At 36.8% G+C, this 18,912-nt stretch overlaps 1 protein-coding gene across 4 annotated transcripts in view; it reads right to left on the reverse strand.

Annotated features, from left to right (window-relative positions):
* KIF2A (kinesin family member 2A) overlaps positions 1-18,912 on the reverse strand; it is a 65,956-nt gene that overhangs the window by 29,321 nt on the left and 17,723 nt on the right. For all 4 annotated transcript variants that reach the window (XM_040452282.1, XM_040452276.1, XM_040452292.1 and 1 more), the window contains exons 2-3: positions 3,275-3,369; positions 1,963-2,082 (exon numbers count right to left, since the gene is read on the reverse strand). In XM_040452282.1, the coding sequence (XP_040308216.1) occupies positions 1,963-2,082; positions 3,275-3,369 (215 nt within the window). The remainder of the gene's footprint in view (positions 1-1,962; positions 2,083-3,274; positions 3,370-18,912) is intronic.

Genomic DNA, 18,912 nt, shown 5'->3' on the forward strand with positions numbered 1-18,912 from the left:
ATGAAAGTAGGTGAATACAAAATATAAAACTAGGGGCGCCTGGGTGGCTCAGTTAGTTAAGCGTCCGACTTCTGCTCAGGTCATGATCTCATGGCTCGTGAGTTCAAGCCCCATGTCAGGCTCTGTGCTGACAGCTCAGAGCCAGGAGCCTGCTTTGGATTCTGTGTCTCCTCTCTCTCTCGCTTTGTCTCGCACTCTGTCTCTCTCAAAAATAAAATAAAAACATTAAAAAATTTTTTTAAAAATACATTATAAAACTAAATGGAAAAAACTATAAATAATCTGCTAATAAATTACTACACTAATGCTAGCAATATTCAAGTTTCTTCATATGAGTATTGGCCACCACCTCCGCACAAAAAGCAATATTCAGGAATTAGTATGAGACGGACACTGTTAATATTAATTCATTCAACCTTCACAACAACCCTATGAGGTAGTTACTATTATTCTGGTTTCATAAGAAAACTGAAGCAAAGTGAAGTTAAGCAATTTCAGTAAAAGGTATAGTTGTAGTCATCATGCTACAACCATGTAATACATTTCAAAAGCATGTATTACATTTCATCTTTGGACGTGGAAGTAATCAATAAAATACCAGTTTTAGACAACTTACAATCTACTGTTAAACATCAAAATACCATGAAATGCTCACTGTCATTTCTTTTTTTCTCTCATTTCTACTAAAAGATTTCACTGGACTCTCAAAGACTCCCAACACTGCATACACTAGAGCAGCAAATTTTTGATCCTATTATTTATTTACCAAGACTTCATTTTAGTCACCTGAAAAGAAAGATATCAAAAAATGTCGTGGTTCTCAAAGCTAGAGAGAACATTTGCAAATTTATATCAGATGGGTACTAATAAAAGGATATTGATTCTAGGGCCTCACTTTAGATAAAATGAATCGCTGAAAGTGGGCTAAGCATCAGTATTTTAAAAAATTCTCCAAGTGATTTTAATGCACAGCAAAGGCTGCTAATGACATACTAAGGATCAACGATGAAGATCCTTCAAGGCTGTGAAGTCAAATATGAAAAACAGTCCATCTACAAGTCATAACTAAAGACCTCTAAGCAGTGACACTCAATATCCTAGTTAAATTACATGAACTGAAAATCTGCCTTATGTTCATATGCAGAACTTAAAAAGTAGAATGTTTTGTTGATAATGTTAAGCTCCCGTCACACTGTATTTGGATGCTTTTGTATATCTTCCTTTCAAGATACCAAATTCCTATAGGGTTAATGTTATACCTGTACATGACAAAATCAACAAATACTTTTTGAAGCCTCAAGATGAAGAACTACAGATCAAACAATGGTGTGAGCGACCTGGTTTAAAAAGAGTTGCATTTTGATATACAATTTTAATTGTGAGAAATTTCAATAGGAAGGACGAGCATTACCTTTTAAAATAATAAAAACAACATGGCTTTTATTTTTGTAAAGATAAAACTCTTAGGGAGGATATACGGCATGGTTTTAAAGTTCATCTTTACAGATAACACAGTAGTTAAACTACATTCTATCATTTCCCATCCTTCTCTAATGAACATAAGTAGCAGAATCACTACTTCAGAAGACTAGTGGAGTGGGAATTTATTATGAAAAATCAACATTCCTTCTTTACCTAAGTCATATGTATCATTCAACAAATATGGACAGCAAATGGTTTTGACATCCATATCTCCTGAGAAGCTACTAGTCTTAGGAAAAATCCTAATCAGGAAAGGAATTCCTAGGATTTTACCTAATGATGATCATTAACTGTCAACTGGACAACCTCGATCCTTCAAAGGATGTAAGCATATACATGACATGAAGATGGCAGAAATATTACAGTTTGTTTTTTTAAAGCAAACTAATGCTTAAAACATACTCTTCACAGACTGTCATTTCAAACCAGACCCTTAGCCCACACACCCACCCACCCATGCTCTGAATTTTCATCACTAACCTTTACAATTTTGTTTACTTTGGCTGAGGATGCTGGAGGTGGAGGTGTTTCTGGACTGGGTTCAATTTCTTCATCAGGTACAAGGTCAGGGTTAAGTGAAAAGATGCTCTCGAGATCAATCTGTTTTAAAAAATGCATATATTTTGAGAGTAAATTTTGACACTATTTTACAAATTTACACAGAGAGAATAATTGTTAAATGATTTTGGCTTGATACTTGATACTGCCTTGAAAACTATATTATCTACAATTACAACCCACACATATTTAAAGAATCTGTATTCAAACAGCATTTTGTGGGCACCTGGGTGGCTCAGCTGGTTAAGAGTCCGACTTCAGCTAAAGTCATGATCTCGAGGTTCGTGAGTTCGAGCCCCACGTCGGGCTCTGTGCTGACAGCTCAGAGCCTGGAGCCTGCTTCGATTCTGTGTCTCCCTCTCTCTCTCTCTCTCTGCCCCTCCCCTGCTTGTGCTTGCTCTCTCTCAAAAATAAATAAACATTAAATTTGTTTTAAAAGACAGCATTTTGTGGTCTTGATTATATGTCCCATCACTTACCATATTGAAGAGGAACCTACCAATCTTTGAGTGAAATTTTTTCATCATTTTTAAGTTTTTCAAACAATGATAAAGAATACATGCACTATGTAAAAAATTATATATCTCTGTCTTAAACTTTTTAATGTTTTATTTATGAGACGGAACATGAGCAGGGGAGGGCCAGACAGAGAAGACGACACAGAATCCAAAGCAGGCTCCAGGCTCCGAGCTGTCAGCACAGAGCCCGACATGGGACTCAAACCCATGAACCATGAGATAGTGACCTGAGCCGAAGGTGGACACTTAACCAACTGAGCCACCCAGGAGCCTCTGTTTTGTTTTATATTTGGAACCTTGATTGTGGGACTAGAAATAAAATTTAAACCAGTGATTGGGGCACTTGGCTGGCTCAGTCAGTAAAGTATGCAACTCATGATCTTGGGGTTGTAGGCTCGAGCCACATGTTGGGTGTAGAGATTATTTAAAACTACAATCAAAAAAAATTTAGGGGTGTCTGGGTGGCTCAGTCAGTTGAGCGTCTCTTAATTTTAGCTCAGGTCAGGATCCCAGGATTGTGGGATTAAGTCCAGCATTGGGCTCCACACTGAGCATGGATCCTGCTTAGGCCTCCCTCCCTCCCTCCCTTCTTCCCTCTCTCACTCTCTCTCTCCCCCTCCCTCCCTCCCTCCACTCCCCTCTGCCTCTGCCCCCTCCCCTGCTCCTACTCTCTCAAAAATAAATAAATAAATAAAAAATTAACCCAGTGATAATACCTCTTTGCCTTTTGTATCTCCATTTTCTATCCATTCAACAGTTACACTTTCATTATCTTCATTTAAAGATGTTACCATTGCTTGATGTATTCGGCCTAAGTGGGAATAAAACATACATTTTTAAGATGTCATAAATTACGGTAATAAATTATGGTAAGAAAACGACACTACTTTTCTTACAAGGGATTTCCAGACTCTCAGGATTTGTGAATAAACTTTGTCTATGGGATCAAAGATATGCTGTTAAGACCAGAAACTCGAGAAATTGGTTTAGACTGAAAATTTGTTTTCAACATACATGAAAAAATGGTTACATAGTGGCAGAGAATGCCTGAAATCTTATATACTTCTAATCATTAAAAAATTTCTTTACTATGCGATGATACTAACTATAAAACAGAAAAAAAATTCAGAGAGCACTTTTTAATACTATACTAATATAAAACACTTTGTATGTAAAAATCACTATCATATACTGGACAAAGTGACATTGTTTTTAAAATATTGAGAAAAGGACTCCACGTCCAAAAAGGTTGGAAACTGTAATCTAAAATGTTCTCTTTCTTCATGCTGCCTATCTAAATCCATTCTATACCTTACTTTCTTTGACAGTTCTACTACTTACCATTTGTAGAGACAGGGTGTCCTATGTAACGTATTAAACTTGTTTTCCCTCTCTTAGCAGACTGTGGATCTTACTTGTTAATAACCAAAGAACTAAGTAATTATTTTTAATTATTACAGAATATTCCATTATGTTTATTACAACTTATTTAATATCTATTCATGGTACTTAGGTTGTATGCAATTTTTTACTATTAAAAACAGTGCAATGAATACTACTGCACGTGTATTATTTTACACTTGTCAGATTATTTCTTTGGGACAAATTCCTAGAAGCAGATCAAGGTTTTAGATGCGTGTGTGTGTGTGTGTGCGTGTGTACTTCTTACTTATTTGTCTTCATCTTACCCACCCATTTGATTATTCTTCAAGGAAGGACAGAAACTATATTACAGATGTGCATTTTTATATTATTTAATAGGTTTCATATGTATTTCCTGAATGAAATCCTTGGGGGCATTTATAATTTACCTTAATACACTTTATACCTCTTTAAAAATCTTAAAAAAGGGGCGCCTGGGTGGCGCAGTCGGTTGAGCGTCCGACTTCAGCCAGGTCACGATCTCGCGGTCCGTGAGTTCGAGCCCCGCGCCAGGCTCTGGGCTGATGGCTCGGAGCCTGGACCCTGTTTCAGATTCTGTGTCTCTCTCTCTCTCTGCCCCTCCCCCGTTCATGCTCTGTCTCTCTCTGTCCCAAAAGTAAATAAATAAACGTTGAAAAAAAAATAAATTTTAAAAATCTTAAAAAAAAACCAGATACACAGTATATGAAACAATATTATTGTAAAAATAAGGCATTTACTAAGATTAGTGGACATTAGACAATCGGGTATTAAGGGTAGACAGAAATGATGAACTGGAAAATACTGAGAAGATTCAAGGGAGAGGCTTAAAAAGGGGAAAATGAGACAACATTCACTACCAATGTGATTGGACAGAAATTAGGTAAACAACCAACAGAAGTGGTATGTGTCAGTCGGGTCCTCCAGGAAGCAGATGTTCAAGGACAAGAATTTTATTATGAAAGATAAAAGCTGGGCGGGGGGGAGTAAAACAGGACTGAGGATGGAAAACTTTCAGACTCAAATGGATCTAAAATCAGTGAAGGAAAGGGGATATAAAACAGGATTCAGCAGACAGAGCCTCAGACCCTGACAAAGATCTGACAATGTTCTGGACAACCCAGTAAAGTACTCCAAAGCAAAGACTGCCCACTAGAACAGTCCAACACTGGGACAAAATGGAAACACCCTAGAACCCACACCATGCTCAGTCAGTAGCAGGAGGTTTCCTAGGAAACACAAGGCCTCAACTCAAAATCTTAGGAGCCTAAATTAACAGCTAGAGGCTGTCAGCTACATGTACTCCCTGGAGCTGAAGGAACAGTAAGTAGTTTGTTAAAGAGAGACCCAAGCAGTACATCTACAAAGCTGCTACAGGTTATGAAAAAGAGAGAGGAGTGCCTGGGTGGCTCAGTGGGTTAAGCGTCCAACTCTTCATTTCAGCTCAGGTCATGATCTCACAGTTCATGAGTTCAAGCCCCACATAAGGCTCTGCACTGCTTTGGGATTCTCTCCCCACTCTGTCTGCCCCACCCCACTGGACCTCTCTTTCTCAAAATAAATAAATAAACAAACTTAAAAAAGAAAAAGAGAAACTGAGTTTAAGTGGTAGTGGAAGTGAAGAGTGAACCCCAGAGAGCCATGAGCTGCCCTGATGGTCTCCATTATAATCTAGGAGGAATCCCCACTGCTGCATCAAGCCCCACATTCATCACCATCTCCACAACATAATTAGTGAGTCTGAGAGCCAGCAGCTACTAGGTCTCAAAGTAGTGAAACCCAGCCTCAAAACAGTAATACCCATGAGTACGAACAAGGTTACTACAACAAAGAAGATATATTTAAATACCACGAATACTAACTTTCAGCAGGAAATGAAGAGGCTGTAGCTGAGATTGTTGAAGAGTAGAGACAGGGGGTCTCCATGCAATTACCAACAGAAGTACCACAATAATGAGAATGAGGAAAAGTGTATCATGTTGCAAAAGCAAGACCAATACCACATTCCTGTTAGGCATCTACTACAATATTCCAACTTACCTTGGGAACGAAGAGCAGACTATAGGACCTAAAGAACTACAGGTCACACAATCTCACAGGGACCTTAATTTCCAAAGACAGACTACAGAAATCAGACAGACTACAGAAAGAGGATAAAGAAAATCAAGATTCTCTTTTGAAAGCCCATTATCAGCAGTCCTCAATAGCTGTACCTCCAGAAGTTCACTTACAAATGCAGAAAGCCTTAGGCCACAAGTAAATGAGAGTCAAAAGCAGCTAATTCACCAGTTGAGACTAAGCTCTAGAGGTTTAAGAAGACAGAAATGTTGAGAAAGGAGAAACTGTTCGCTTATCTCTACCAGGGTCCAGTTTACTCATCTAATAGGAACAAAGAAATATGAAAGTCCAATAAGAAGAAATTAATAAAGACTAGAGCTTAATGAATGAATCAAATCTCAAGTGTATGCTTTTTGGTCAGTGGATGAAATAACCAGAAATATCTGCAGGATGGGGTTTTGATTATGTTTAACAAAAGTGGCCTCTAAAAAATGTTTTAAGTCTAACTTTATCCAATATACCTTTAAAGGTTTTTTTAAAAAATGTTTTACATATAGCTCAAGTGAGATACTCAAATTTCTTATTTTTAATTGTAATAAAAATTATGATTTGATTTTTTCCAAAGTCAAATAGTACACACCTGTTAAGTAATATAATAAAAAGAGGGATACATATATACAACATTTTTCAAGGGAAAGAAATCATTATGATTATCACTAAATCAAAAACAAGTATTTTATCCTAATAGGGATAGTTGTTAATAGGGATCATGTGCAGTTGTTGATACAGATAAGGAACTACAGCTCAGAGACCAATCAGAATTCGAAGTATCTTTCCCTAGAACCTGGTACAATCTTCCCACATAGCCCCTCTAGCACAATCACCATTCTCTGGTTTGAGAAAATTCCTGTATTCCATCATCACTAATTCATTGCCCTTTGACTCTCTGATTCCCCATTTACTTTACTATAAATTATATCATATACACTTCTACATTCAAAAAAAAAAAAAAAAAAGGTAACACACCTGTGTATTCACTACCAGCCAGGTTAGAAAACAATACCTTTGAGGGGTGCCTGGCTGGTTCAGTCAGTGGAGCATGAGACTTGATAGAGTTGTACGTCTGAGCCCCACAATGGGTGGAGAGATTACTCAACAATGAAATCTTTGAGGGGCGCCTGAGTGGCTCAGTCAGTTAAGCGTCTGACTTCAGCTCAGGTCATGATCCCACAATTCGAGGGTTTGAGCCCCCCAATGGGCTCTGTGCTGACAGCTCAGAGCCTAGAGCCTGCTTAGATTCTGTGTATCTCTCTCTCTGCCCTCCCCCACTTGTGTGCTCTCTCTCTTCTCTCAAAAATAAATAAACCTTAAAAATTTTTTTAAATAAAATCTTAAAAAAAAAAAAGGAACAATACCTTTGAAACTCCATATGCCCCCCTCCCTAAGTGAATCTCCCTTTCCCTTCTTCCCCCACCACCAGCAATAATATTATCCTAATATGAGAGTCATACTGTGGCTTTTCTTTAAAGTTTTACCACCTATACATGTAACACAAAAGTACCTGAACAGCTTGCTTATTTTTACACTGTGTAAATGGAGTGACACTACTTTAAACCTTGCTTCTGGTACACACTGGTTTTCCAAGATTCATTTATGCTGTTGTAAATTAATTCACTTATTTTCACTACATAGGAATATGCCAAAAACTTATCTACTCTGTTGACAAACATGTGTTTTCATATATTTGCTATTAGAAACAATGGTGTTACAGGCATTCTTATACATGTGCACTGATACAAATAAGCAAGAATTTCTCTCGGAAGTGTAAGAAACAGAATACACACATATGTATCTTTTCTAGTTAGTGCCACCATGTTTCCCAGAGTGACTATACCTGCAATGATTTGCAATCCTACTAACAATGACTTCACATCCACTATGATCATATTGTGGTTCTAATTTCTCTGATTTAACGAGGCTGTGCCTATTTGTATGTTTGTTGGCCACCAAACATTTTGAGTGTTTTTTTATTCCCACTTCTCTGCAAATTCTCCATATATTTTGGTATCAATCTTCTGTTAAATATGTTGCAAATATTTTCTCCAAATTTAAGGCTCATCTTTTACTTTATGATGTTTTTTGATGAATTTCAAGATGATAATTTTAATGTAAATATATAGGTTTCAATTACGGCTTTTTACATTCTAAAATTCTTCCTGAGACTCGGGTCATTAAGAAAGTTTCTGACATTTTCTTCCACAGTTTCACAAAGTCTTTTATACTCAAGAATGCAACCTACTGTCATTTTGATTTTTGTGTATGGTAACATAATTCCCAACTCCCCCCACCCCACCATGAAAACCAAATTATCCCAGTGCTATTTCCTGGAAGGCTCTTCCTTCCCTGACTTATCTGCACTATGACTCGTCAAATTTCAAGCAAACATGCATCAGCCTATTTCTTTTTCCTTGAACCAAAATTACACAGTCGTACTGTTACAGCTTTGCAATAAGTCTTGCTAGCTGGTAAAAGAAGCGTCCCCACCTAATTACTCTTTAAGAGTTTCTTTGATCTTCTTAGCCTTTTGCATGTCTGTATAAATTATAGAATCAGCTTGTCAAAATCCAAAAATCAAATAACCTAATAATTTTAAAAACCACCTGTCAGGATTCTAGTTGGAATTACATTAAGAATTTTGTGCTGGATCTTTACATCATTGACTAAGAGTAATAGCTGCCAGCAGTCTTCTTTTCTCATTCCAACCTTATTCTGGAACAGTTTAAATTAGAATTATTTGAACCCTGAGTCTCTGGTTAAAACCATCTTGGTCTAGGGTTTTATTTGTGAAAAGATTCAATTTTCCTAACCATTTTAAGATGACTGTGGTTTTCTATTTGTGACTTTTGATAATTATACTTTTTTCTGGGAGATAATTATTTAAGTTTTCACATTTTGGGCATAAAGTTGTTCATAATTATGTTGAATGTCTGTGGCGATCTGTAACAATCACTTTTCATTAATAATTTTTCATCGTTCTTTCTTGGTAAATCTTGTATCAGATTTGTCAGTTTTATCTCTTCCAAGAACAACACCTGGTTTTGTTGAGCCCTTTTACTGTGTTATTAAATACTTAATTACCGTTCTTAACATTAATCTTTCCTGTAACTTACTTCGGACACATTTTGCTGCATCATTTTTTTCTCAAATTCTTAAGATGGATGCTTTGCTTATTCATCTTTATCCCTTTTTTTCCCTGATAAGCAATTAAAGCTACACATTTCTCTCCAAGAACTGCTTTAGCAGCATCTTACAAATTTTTGTATTTAGTATTTTTGTTATAGGAGTTGAAACTACTTTCTAATTTTATGATTCTTTGACTCATGAGTTTTCTAGAAGTGTTTTTCAAATTCCAAACACATGCAAGTTTTCTACATATCTTGTTAAAGATTTCCAAAGATTTCCAAAGATAAGGCACCTGACCGATGAGAATAAATAATGCCAGAAATAACTGGTACGATTTCCCAGTGCACAGTGGCTAAGTGTCAGCCCTGTATTTCTACCTTAATCATACTGGACTGCCTCCCTTGGAGAAAATTTTCTATAAACCTAGCTCCAGGGAGCTCCTATATAAAAAGGAGCCATAACAGTCTCTGTCTTCAAACAGGGAACTTGTGGGGTTTTTTTAAATCTCCCTATCTTCCTATAGGAATCAACTTTTGCCATCCTTGCCTGCAGAGCCCCACCATCCCTTAGTATTTCTGATCCATTTCTACTCCATCGTGGTATCTTGTTCTTGAGCTCAGCTGTCTTTCTGTTTTCTCTGATGCATGTGGGTCAGAAGAATGCCAATATATAAACTTTACTGTACTGTTTTGATCAGAAGTCCCAATCCATCGTTAATTCTTTATGTCAAATTCATAAAAAAATGGGAGTCAGATTTGAAAACTTTAGGTTCACACTATCATATAAAATTACTCTTATATGAATTAATTATACCTGTTACAATCTCAAAACTCAAGATATTTAGAAGTTTTCAACTTTATTTCAACTACTTGTAAAGATAAATTACAGTGTAGAAAATGTCATCTTTTGAGAGCAAAGGATAATACTTGGGAAGAGTTTTGGAAAGTAAAAGCAAATCCTGCAGAACCTCTCTCTCCCCATTCCCTGTAGAATACTTCCTCGTGTTTAATACTCAAACTTCATAAAACATACTTCTCTCTCAATGCAAGATACTTTGGCCAATGTTTATACAGAAGAATTTATATTTATATTTATCTATGCCAAAACTCAATTCACATTTTAAACAAAAGAGTATGCTAGAAAAGTTGAGTTACATTCCAAATATAATTGATAGACGGTCAGAATCACATATTAAAAAAGCATGTCAAGTATCAAAATGATACGAAACGTAGGCACAGAATGATGCTTGCATCATACACATTATGAGCCATTTTCTGACAGTGTGTGCTCGTCGCAAATGTATTTCAAGTCTCTCATATTTACTACTCCTTGTTTTGCTTAGTGTTGAACAACTCCCAAAATATTTAAGAAAATGTTGAAAGAGCATGGGCAAAATGCAATTATGACGAAAGAAAAGTTTTTACTGCATATAAAACTCATTTGTTACCCTTAATACTTATTATTTGTGCAACATGATAGTTTTTACTGATATGTAGATGATTTTATAGTGTCAGCTGCATTTATGAAATAGTTTGGGGAATGTGAGTCAACGATGAACACTGTAATTGTTTCCCACTTAAAATAAAGGCAAATTAGGAGCACCTGGGTGGCTCAGTCGGTTAAGCGTCTGACTCCTGATTTTGGCTCATGGGATTCCTGAGTTCCAACCCCAAGTCAGTCCCTGCTTGGGATTCTCTCTCTCTCCCTCCCCCTCTGCCCTTCCTCTGCTAGTGTGCACGCTGTATCTCAAAATAAATAAATAAACATTTTTAAAAATTAAAATATAAAATAAAAACAAAGGCAAATGGACTCTCACTTAACATTTTCACACACAACATAATTTTCAACAGATTCAACAGATTACAGACCTTAAATGTGTATGTTTAAAAACAGGATCCTAAGTTTCTGCTACTGAGAACTAACAGACTTTTAAATATAATTAAATCATATGATAAATATAATTAAATCATGATAATTAAGAAAAAAAAATCACAAGGTCTATATTTGACCATTTTTAACCTTAAAAGGCTAATTTAATATGGTTCAACCCCAAAGAAATATATATTTCACCCCAAATTTAGATGTCAGGATAATTTACAAAACTATTAACTGCTAAATCAAAGAATATAAATACACAAAATATTTTGAAATCACAACCTTTACTTCAAAGCCATTTTATGTTTAGTTCATTGCATCATTGAAAGTCTCAACTTTTTGTTTGGTAAAATCATCGAGAAAACAGTTCAGATCTCAACTTTAAAAAATATTAGTAGGGGTGCCTGGGTGGTTCAGTCAGTTAAGCATCCAACTTCAGCCAGGTGATGATCTCATGGTTGGTGAGTTCGAGGCCTATGCCAGGCTCTGTGCTGACAGCTCAGAGCCTGGAGCCTGCTTTAGATTCTGTGTCTCCCTCTCTCTCTCTGCCCCTCCCCCACTCCCACACGCCCGCACGCCCGCACGCGGGCAGGTGCGCTCTCTCTCTCTCTCTCTCTCTCTCTCTCTCAAACCAAACATTACATTTAAAAAATAAAAAATAAAAATAAAAATAGTAGTAAACATTAAGACAAATTACTTTTTAAAAATCACTGAATAGAGAACACCAGAACTTAAGTCACCTTTGCGCCAGTGAACAAAAATAACATATAGATTCTTCTAATCTTTAAAATTAAGGTGGTTACTTAAGATTGCTATTAGTACTATTTAGCTTGCCATAAAATTTCATATATTTATTGAGCTGTCAAAAACAAGTCTTACATGTTGACAATTGCCTTTTGGTCTCTGAAAACAGGATCCTATTATATGTTCCTTAGTTCACAGCTGAATTCACAGCAGCTGCGAGGCTAAGAAATGCCAGCAACCAATTAGGCTGGCATAAACCTTGTCTAGCATATAAAGTATAATTTGGTTGCAAATGCAGCAGACAAGAGCCAAAATAAAACAGTCAAGAATACTAATAAAATATCATTGCAAGTATTTACAAGACTGAATATTTAAAATGGTAATATTTAAAATATATGTATTTTATTAAAAGGACACAATGGTAGAATGTTAGGAAAAACACGAAAAAGCAACAATCAATTCTTTTCAGACCCACTCTGTTTTTGTTTTTTTAAGTTTATTTATTTAGAGAAAGACAGATCGAGCATCATAGGGGCAGAGAGAGAGGGAGAGTGAAATCCAAACAGGCTCCGTGCAGGGCTCAATCTCACAAAGTGTGAGATCATGACCTCAGCCAAAATCAAGAGTGGATTCTCAACTTACTGAGCTACCCAGGCATCCCACTACTAAATTTAAATATACAGTCTCTCTACTGCAACTTTTCTTATAAAACCTCTAGTAACCTTCCCAATTTTCAATCAGAATACCACTGCATAATGTGACAGGCTCTTTTTTTCTTGACTACTTTTCCTTATTTACTTTGATGTCTATTTATTTGAGAGAGACAGAGAAAGAGAAAGAACAAGCGGGGTGGGGGCAGAGAGAAGGAGAGACAAAAATCCCAAGCAGGCTCCGCACCATCAGTACAGAGCCCGATGTGGGGCTCAAACTCACGAACCATAATATCATGACCTGAGATCAAGAGTCAGATGCTTCAATGACTGCACCACCTAGGTGCCCCTCTTTTTTCTTGACCTTCAAAGAAGCAGTAATGAGGGGAGACCAAGCTGGCTCAGTTGGTAGAGCATTGTGACTCTTGGAGTCTTGAGTTCAAGCAGCACATTGGGCATAGAGCTTACTTAAAAAAAAAATGGTAATGAAATCTAGTTCTCTCCTTTTGTACCCTTGCAAGCAGATACAGAGAGGAAAAGCAACCATAAATACCCATTTTCAGAATAAAGAAGTATTACTCTGAATTATGAAATCGCACCTTCAGAACAGTGCCTGACAGAATAATGTTTCCAGAGGGTGAGTAAAATACGCACACTTACTCAAAATAGTTGGTAATAGATATGTGAAAGGAGCACTTTTGGGCACCTGGGTGGCTTAGTCAGTTAAGTGTCCAGCTTCAACTCAGGTCACGATCTCACAGTTTTTGAGTTCAGGCCCCGCATCAGACTCTGCGCTGTCAGCCTGTCAGCGTGGTGCCTGCTTCGGATTCTGTCTCCCTCTCTCTCTGCCCCTCCCTAGCTTGCACTCTATGAAGAAAAAAAAAAAAAAAAGAGCACTTTCTTCCAACTCAGTTCCTAACAGAAGAAAATCGTGATAAATTATCTTAAAATACACTGACCTCAAACTTTGGTGACTTCAATCATATAACTGATGAAAACAAAAGATCTCTCATTCTTCTTAAATAAATTTGATATAAAATATTGATTCCAGTACAATAAATCAAGTGTACATTTAGTTACAGGAACCAAATAGCAGTGTAGAATGCATATTCATAAACCTGAGTGCATCTTTCCAAGTAGAATCAAAGCAAAACAGGTTATATTAGCTTTCATTGTCTTAGGTTTGTTTTACAGCTGTCTTTTAAAATAGACATTCCTTTTTTTCAGCTTACTTTAATTTAGACAGTAAAAGGATGCTCTGTCAAGAGTATGAAAAAAAATTCACCTCTTTCTTAAGTTTACAATATAATTTTCTGGCATTATAATAGTGAAATTGGAAAAAGTTGGGAAAATGGAGACTGCCAAAATGCTGCTTTAAAATAGACTAAATATGACAATCAAAGGACACTACTAAAGCATTAGTTAGAAAATAAACATTAATTACACAGTAATAATCATACATCATTTTTCTTGCCAACTATCTCAAAGTAGCTTATAATTTATTATTTTTACATTGTCTCCAACAGAAAATGCCACTCTGTTCCTAGATGTCCCTCACAGTGAACAAGGACAGTAAATAAGTAAATGAGGACAGAAAAGAATATGGACATTTGTCAGATGATTACAGCAGATCCAGCAGAAGTCAAACTCTCAAACTCTGATATCCAGGTTTTGTTAACTAATCTAAACAGTGATGAAAAGAATTCTTAATGAGGACTATCTAAGTGTCACACCTTCTTCAATAGCTTTGCTGAAACAAGGAGCCATTAGAGAAGGATACAAATAATGCCTCAGCTGACACTGGTAACAGTGCTGTTGCTGTCCAGTAAATCCCTGGGGAATGTGACTTTGCCAAACATAGAGATCTTTTTGTTTTGGTTTATCACATTTTAAGATGTTACTGTTTACAACTAAATTGAAAAGTTCTAGCATTTCTCTTCTTCGACTTTAAAGTGTAAAGCTAGAATTTTGATACTAGAAGAGAAAATTGGGAATGATACGGCTAAGAATTTTCATGAAGAAAATACAACTTAATATATGGGACAAACTTCATATTGTACACAAACTACCAATTTTCCAATTCTTACCTCATCTACCCATTGTTTTGAAGAGGGATATGAAAATTCAATACTGCTCAGTTTCTCCGGGGTGACAGGAAAATGTCAGATCTTGTTGGGGTATTTTTTTGTGATGAATGAACCACAATGCACACTAACAATTTACGCAGGTTTGTCATTTAGAAGAACCCACTGTGCGCCCTTTTAGGAAAGTTGATTTTTAACTCACACAGGTAGGAAGAAAAACATCATAAATGGGTCAAGATGCCATTTAAAAGTATTAAATCACTGTAGTTTCCTGATATTACTTTGCATATTTGGGGTTGGGGGAAAGATGATTAAAAATTGTTCAAAAACACTAGTAAAGGGAACATAAAAACAGAATTTCTAAAAAAAAAAAAAAAAAAAATCCCCCAAACACAAAATAGCATTTAAAAAACTTCACAAAGTTTATTAACTAAGTAATTCAACACATTCTAATTATAAAGTCATTCTTTATACCTACATTCCCTTGGGTTTTAGAATACCCATACTGAATCTTTCTTTCCTCATTTGTTTAGAATAAAAGATCTGCTATCTCAAATACCACAGTTTTACAACCAGTGTTGTTTAAAAAAAACACACATTGCTGATAGTCCAAAGATTTGAAGAACTGCCTTTCACAGATGTTCGGCTAGATGCATTAAGCAATGCTATCTAATTGCTCCCTAGCTTAAATTCTTATTTACTCAAAAGGGAATTCTATAGCAATACAGCTGTGCTATTTTGTGAACTTTTCACAGCGACATGTAGATATATTATCTTCTCTTATCTTAAACACATCCTAATAAGACACACGGATCTTTTGGAAAGTTTTCAACAGCAGCAACCCAGGTAATGTAATCTTTATTACCAGAATTTAAATATCACTGATAAAACTGCCAAAAACATTATAAAATGTTCAACTATTTCAACTGGTTTTCAGCTACCCTCCTATTATTTCATTAGGAAATTTAAAGCCTGAAGTCAGTTGACTGACCGCAATAGTGTTTTGTAAAAGTTGCAGATATGTTAATGAGAACATCAAGCCAACTGATGACACCAGAATCTTACAAAAAAACCTCTCACTGATAAAGAGAACAAGCAATCTGAATATTCTACTGAGATGAATCTTACCGTTTATCACTTAGAAGAGAAACTTGCTACTGTCTATAGAAACAATAACATAGGCCAACACAAATAAGAAAAAATCCCTAGTATTCAAAATCTTACCCTGTCTACCCTTCCTATCGTCCAGGATGACAGGACAGAAAGCTTCCCTGGAAGCCCTAAAGAGTGTTACAAACACATCATGATATTCAAAAACACATATTCTAAAAAAGCATTTTCACTAGAAAATGAAATCTCTGGAAACTGCCTACCAAGCCAAATAATGATACCTACATTTAAACATTCAGGGGAGCCTGCGTGACATGCTCAGGGGAGCATCTGAGCATGACTTCGGCTCAGGTCATGATCTCACAGTTCATGAGTTCAAGCCCCGCATCATCAGGCTTTGTGCTGACAGCTCAGAGCCTAGAGCCTGCTTCAGATTCTGTCTCACTCTCTCTGCCCCTCACCTGCTTGCACTCGGTCTCTCTCTCTCTCTCTCTCTCTCTCAAAAATAAGTAAAATTTAAAAAAAAATTTTTTTATTAAAAAAAAAAACACATTCAAAACAAAATTGCTACAGACATAGATGAAATCTTCCCTGGAAATGCTGAATCTGTAGTCATATAAGTGCAATGTCAACCAGCCATCACTAAAAATCAATTAGTTTAACTTTAAAGGGGTCACATTCTGAACCACTAAACAAAAATGCATTCCTTCATGCATTATTCTATTGCTTGAATAGCAGTCCAAATTCAGAACATTTACCCATAACTCCTTTGTTACGGACCGAATTGCGCCTCGCTGCAAAATCATATGTTGGAGTCCTAACCCCCAATAGGATGGTGTTTGGAGATGAGGCTTTGGGAGTTAGATGAAGTCTTAAGGGTGGAACTCTCATGAGGGGATTAGTGGCTTTCCAAGAGGAACAGGGAGATGCTCTCTCCGCCAAGTGAGGACATAATAAAAAGGAGGCCATCAGCAAGACAGGAACAGGGCTCTTATCGGGAACCCAATCAACCAGCCCCTTTATCTTGATTGGACTCTCCAGCTTCCAGAACTGTGAGAAATAAATGTCTGTTGTTTACAAGCCACTTGGACTACAGTACTTTGTTATAGCATCCAGAATAGACTAAAATGTTCTCTTTCAAATGATATTGACCATGATTAAAAAAAAAAAAAGGATCAAAGATACGGCATATTCCCTGCCCTGTGCCAAAATCTCAATCCCTGACTGCAATGTCACTACTTCTTCCAGAAACTGATTACTACAATCTCTGCTCCACCCTACCTATTGAAGACTATGATGATAGAGGCTCTGAGCCATGGATATTTCTATTTTCAATGCCAAGCCAATGTGGATTAAGAAAATAAGCGATCACTACTTTAAGCCCTTTTACCACTAGGGTAAAATGTGAAATACCAAATGTAGTGTGGCTAGAACAAAAAGTGTGCAAAGAAAAATAAAGCCATAGAAGGTCATTATGGACAGGGACTAAAGTCAGACTATAAGTTGGTTTTATACATATTTTTGAGGTACCTATTGGACACCTAGTGGAGGTATAGTGTGTCCATGTATACAGTATATATCTGATATACTGAGGATGGTCTAGGCTAAAGATAAAAGCGTGAACTCTGTCAGCACATAGATCATGCATTCTCAACAGGGGTGATAGTGCTCCCAAGAAAGCAAAAACTGGCTCTTTGGAAGGAGGCATCTTAAATATTACAATGGCCTGTAGCCCTCCAAAGGGCTATAGTACATAAACAGAATATATAGGGTATTAAAACTTCATGGGGGGGGGTATGATTAGGAGAAAAACATCTAAAATAGCACTTTGAAGGAGGGCAATAATTAAAGAAGTTTTGGAAAACAATGATACAGTATTTAAGGCAATGAAAGTGGATGTGATCACCAAGAGAATTTGGATGGAAAACCTGGTCTTCAATGTACAGAAGTGAGGGAGATGAGATACCAGCAAAAAGGATGAAGAAGCTGCATGAGGAAATTAAGAAAAATCAGTAACACAGAGTTCGGAAAGGTGAGTGAAGAATGCATTTCAGAAAAGAGAGAGTAAATCAACAGCATCAACTGTTGTTAATGTATCAGGTAAACTAAGAGCAATGCCTAAATGTCAAAGTGAGATTGACATTTTTTTTAAGATGACAGAAGTAATAGCCTTCCAATGGTGATGAAAATAATTCAGGAGAGAAGATGAAGTGGTAAGTTTGGGCAGGTGAAAAGGGAATAGTGTCTAGTATATACGTGGAGAAAAACGGCCTAAAACAGAACAGAAAGTTGATTCATGGAAAAATACAGAAGAGAGTTACACATGCAGATACTGGTACTTGGGTACATGTAGTACACTTGCAGAAGCTCTTTACTGGAAGTGCCTGGGGGGCTGAGTCGGTTGGGCATCTGAATCTTGATTTCGGCTCAGGTCCTGATCTTAGGGTCGTGGGAGCCTGGGCATGGAGCCTAACATTCTCTCTCTCCCTCTCCCTCTTCCCCTCTTCCCCTCCCCCACTCATGCACATGCACACACATGTGCTCTCTCTCTCTCTCTCTCTCTTTCTCTCTCTCTCAAAAAAAGTTATTTTCTGAATGCTTGTATTTCTCAGTGGTGAAATGGCAAGCAAGGTCATCGGCTTAGAGTATGGGTGAGTAAATAAACACTAAGGATTTTATGACAAAAGTGGGCCAGGAAAGAGTGAATGGACTAGAGATATGATTGCTCATTCAAAAAAAAAAAGCAACCATGAATTTAAATTGTGGTCAGTCAGCACAAATGTCATTTTCTCCCCCTCCAATTTCAGACAATCAAGAAAGGACAAAGAGGTATAAAATATACATGAGGGAGAGGGAATGATCTGCCAATCAACAGAGGGGGTAAGGAAGCTGAAGATATACAAACGAGGCAGTGCTTATAAAAAAGTTAAGTAAGGACATGAAGGGAATAAGGAACAAAAACAATAAGGAACAATAAAAAAAAAGTAGTAGGATTATAAATCCTGGTGGGGTCAAAAGAGTAGCGAAATCAGGATATTAGAAGGAAGGAATATGCTGGAAAGACTTCACTGGTAAGTGAAAAAACGGTACATGCGTAAAGCGGAGATTATGGAGATATTGCAGGGAGATATTTCTATAGGTATATAGTAAGTGGGCTAAGGCCAAGAGCAAGATCACTGAAAGGAAGCGAAGAAGTTCAAAGAACTGAGAGGCCAGGGTACTGGAGGGATCACCTATACGTGAATGCTG

Source organism: Herpailurus yagouaroundi, unplaced genomic scaffold (assembly GCF_014898765.1).
Source record: "Herpailurus yagouaroundi ecotype Mexico unplaced genomic scaffold, PumYag 29, whole genome shotgun sequence".
Lineage (NCBI taxonomy): Eukaryota > Metazoa > Chordata > Mammalia > Carnivora > Felidae > Herpailurus > Herpailurus yagouaroundi.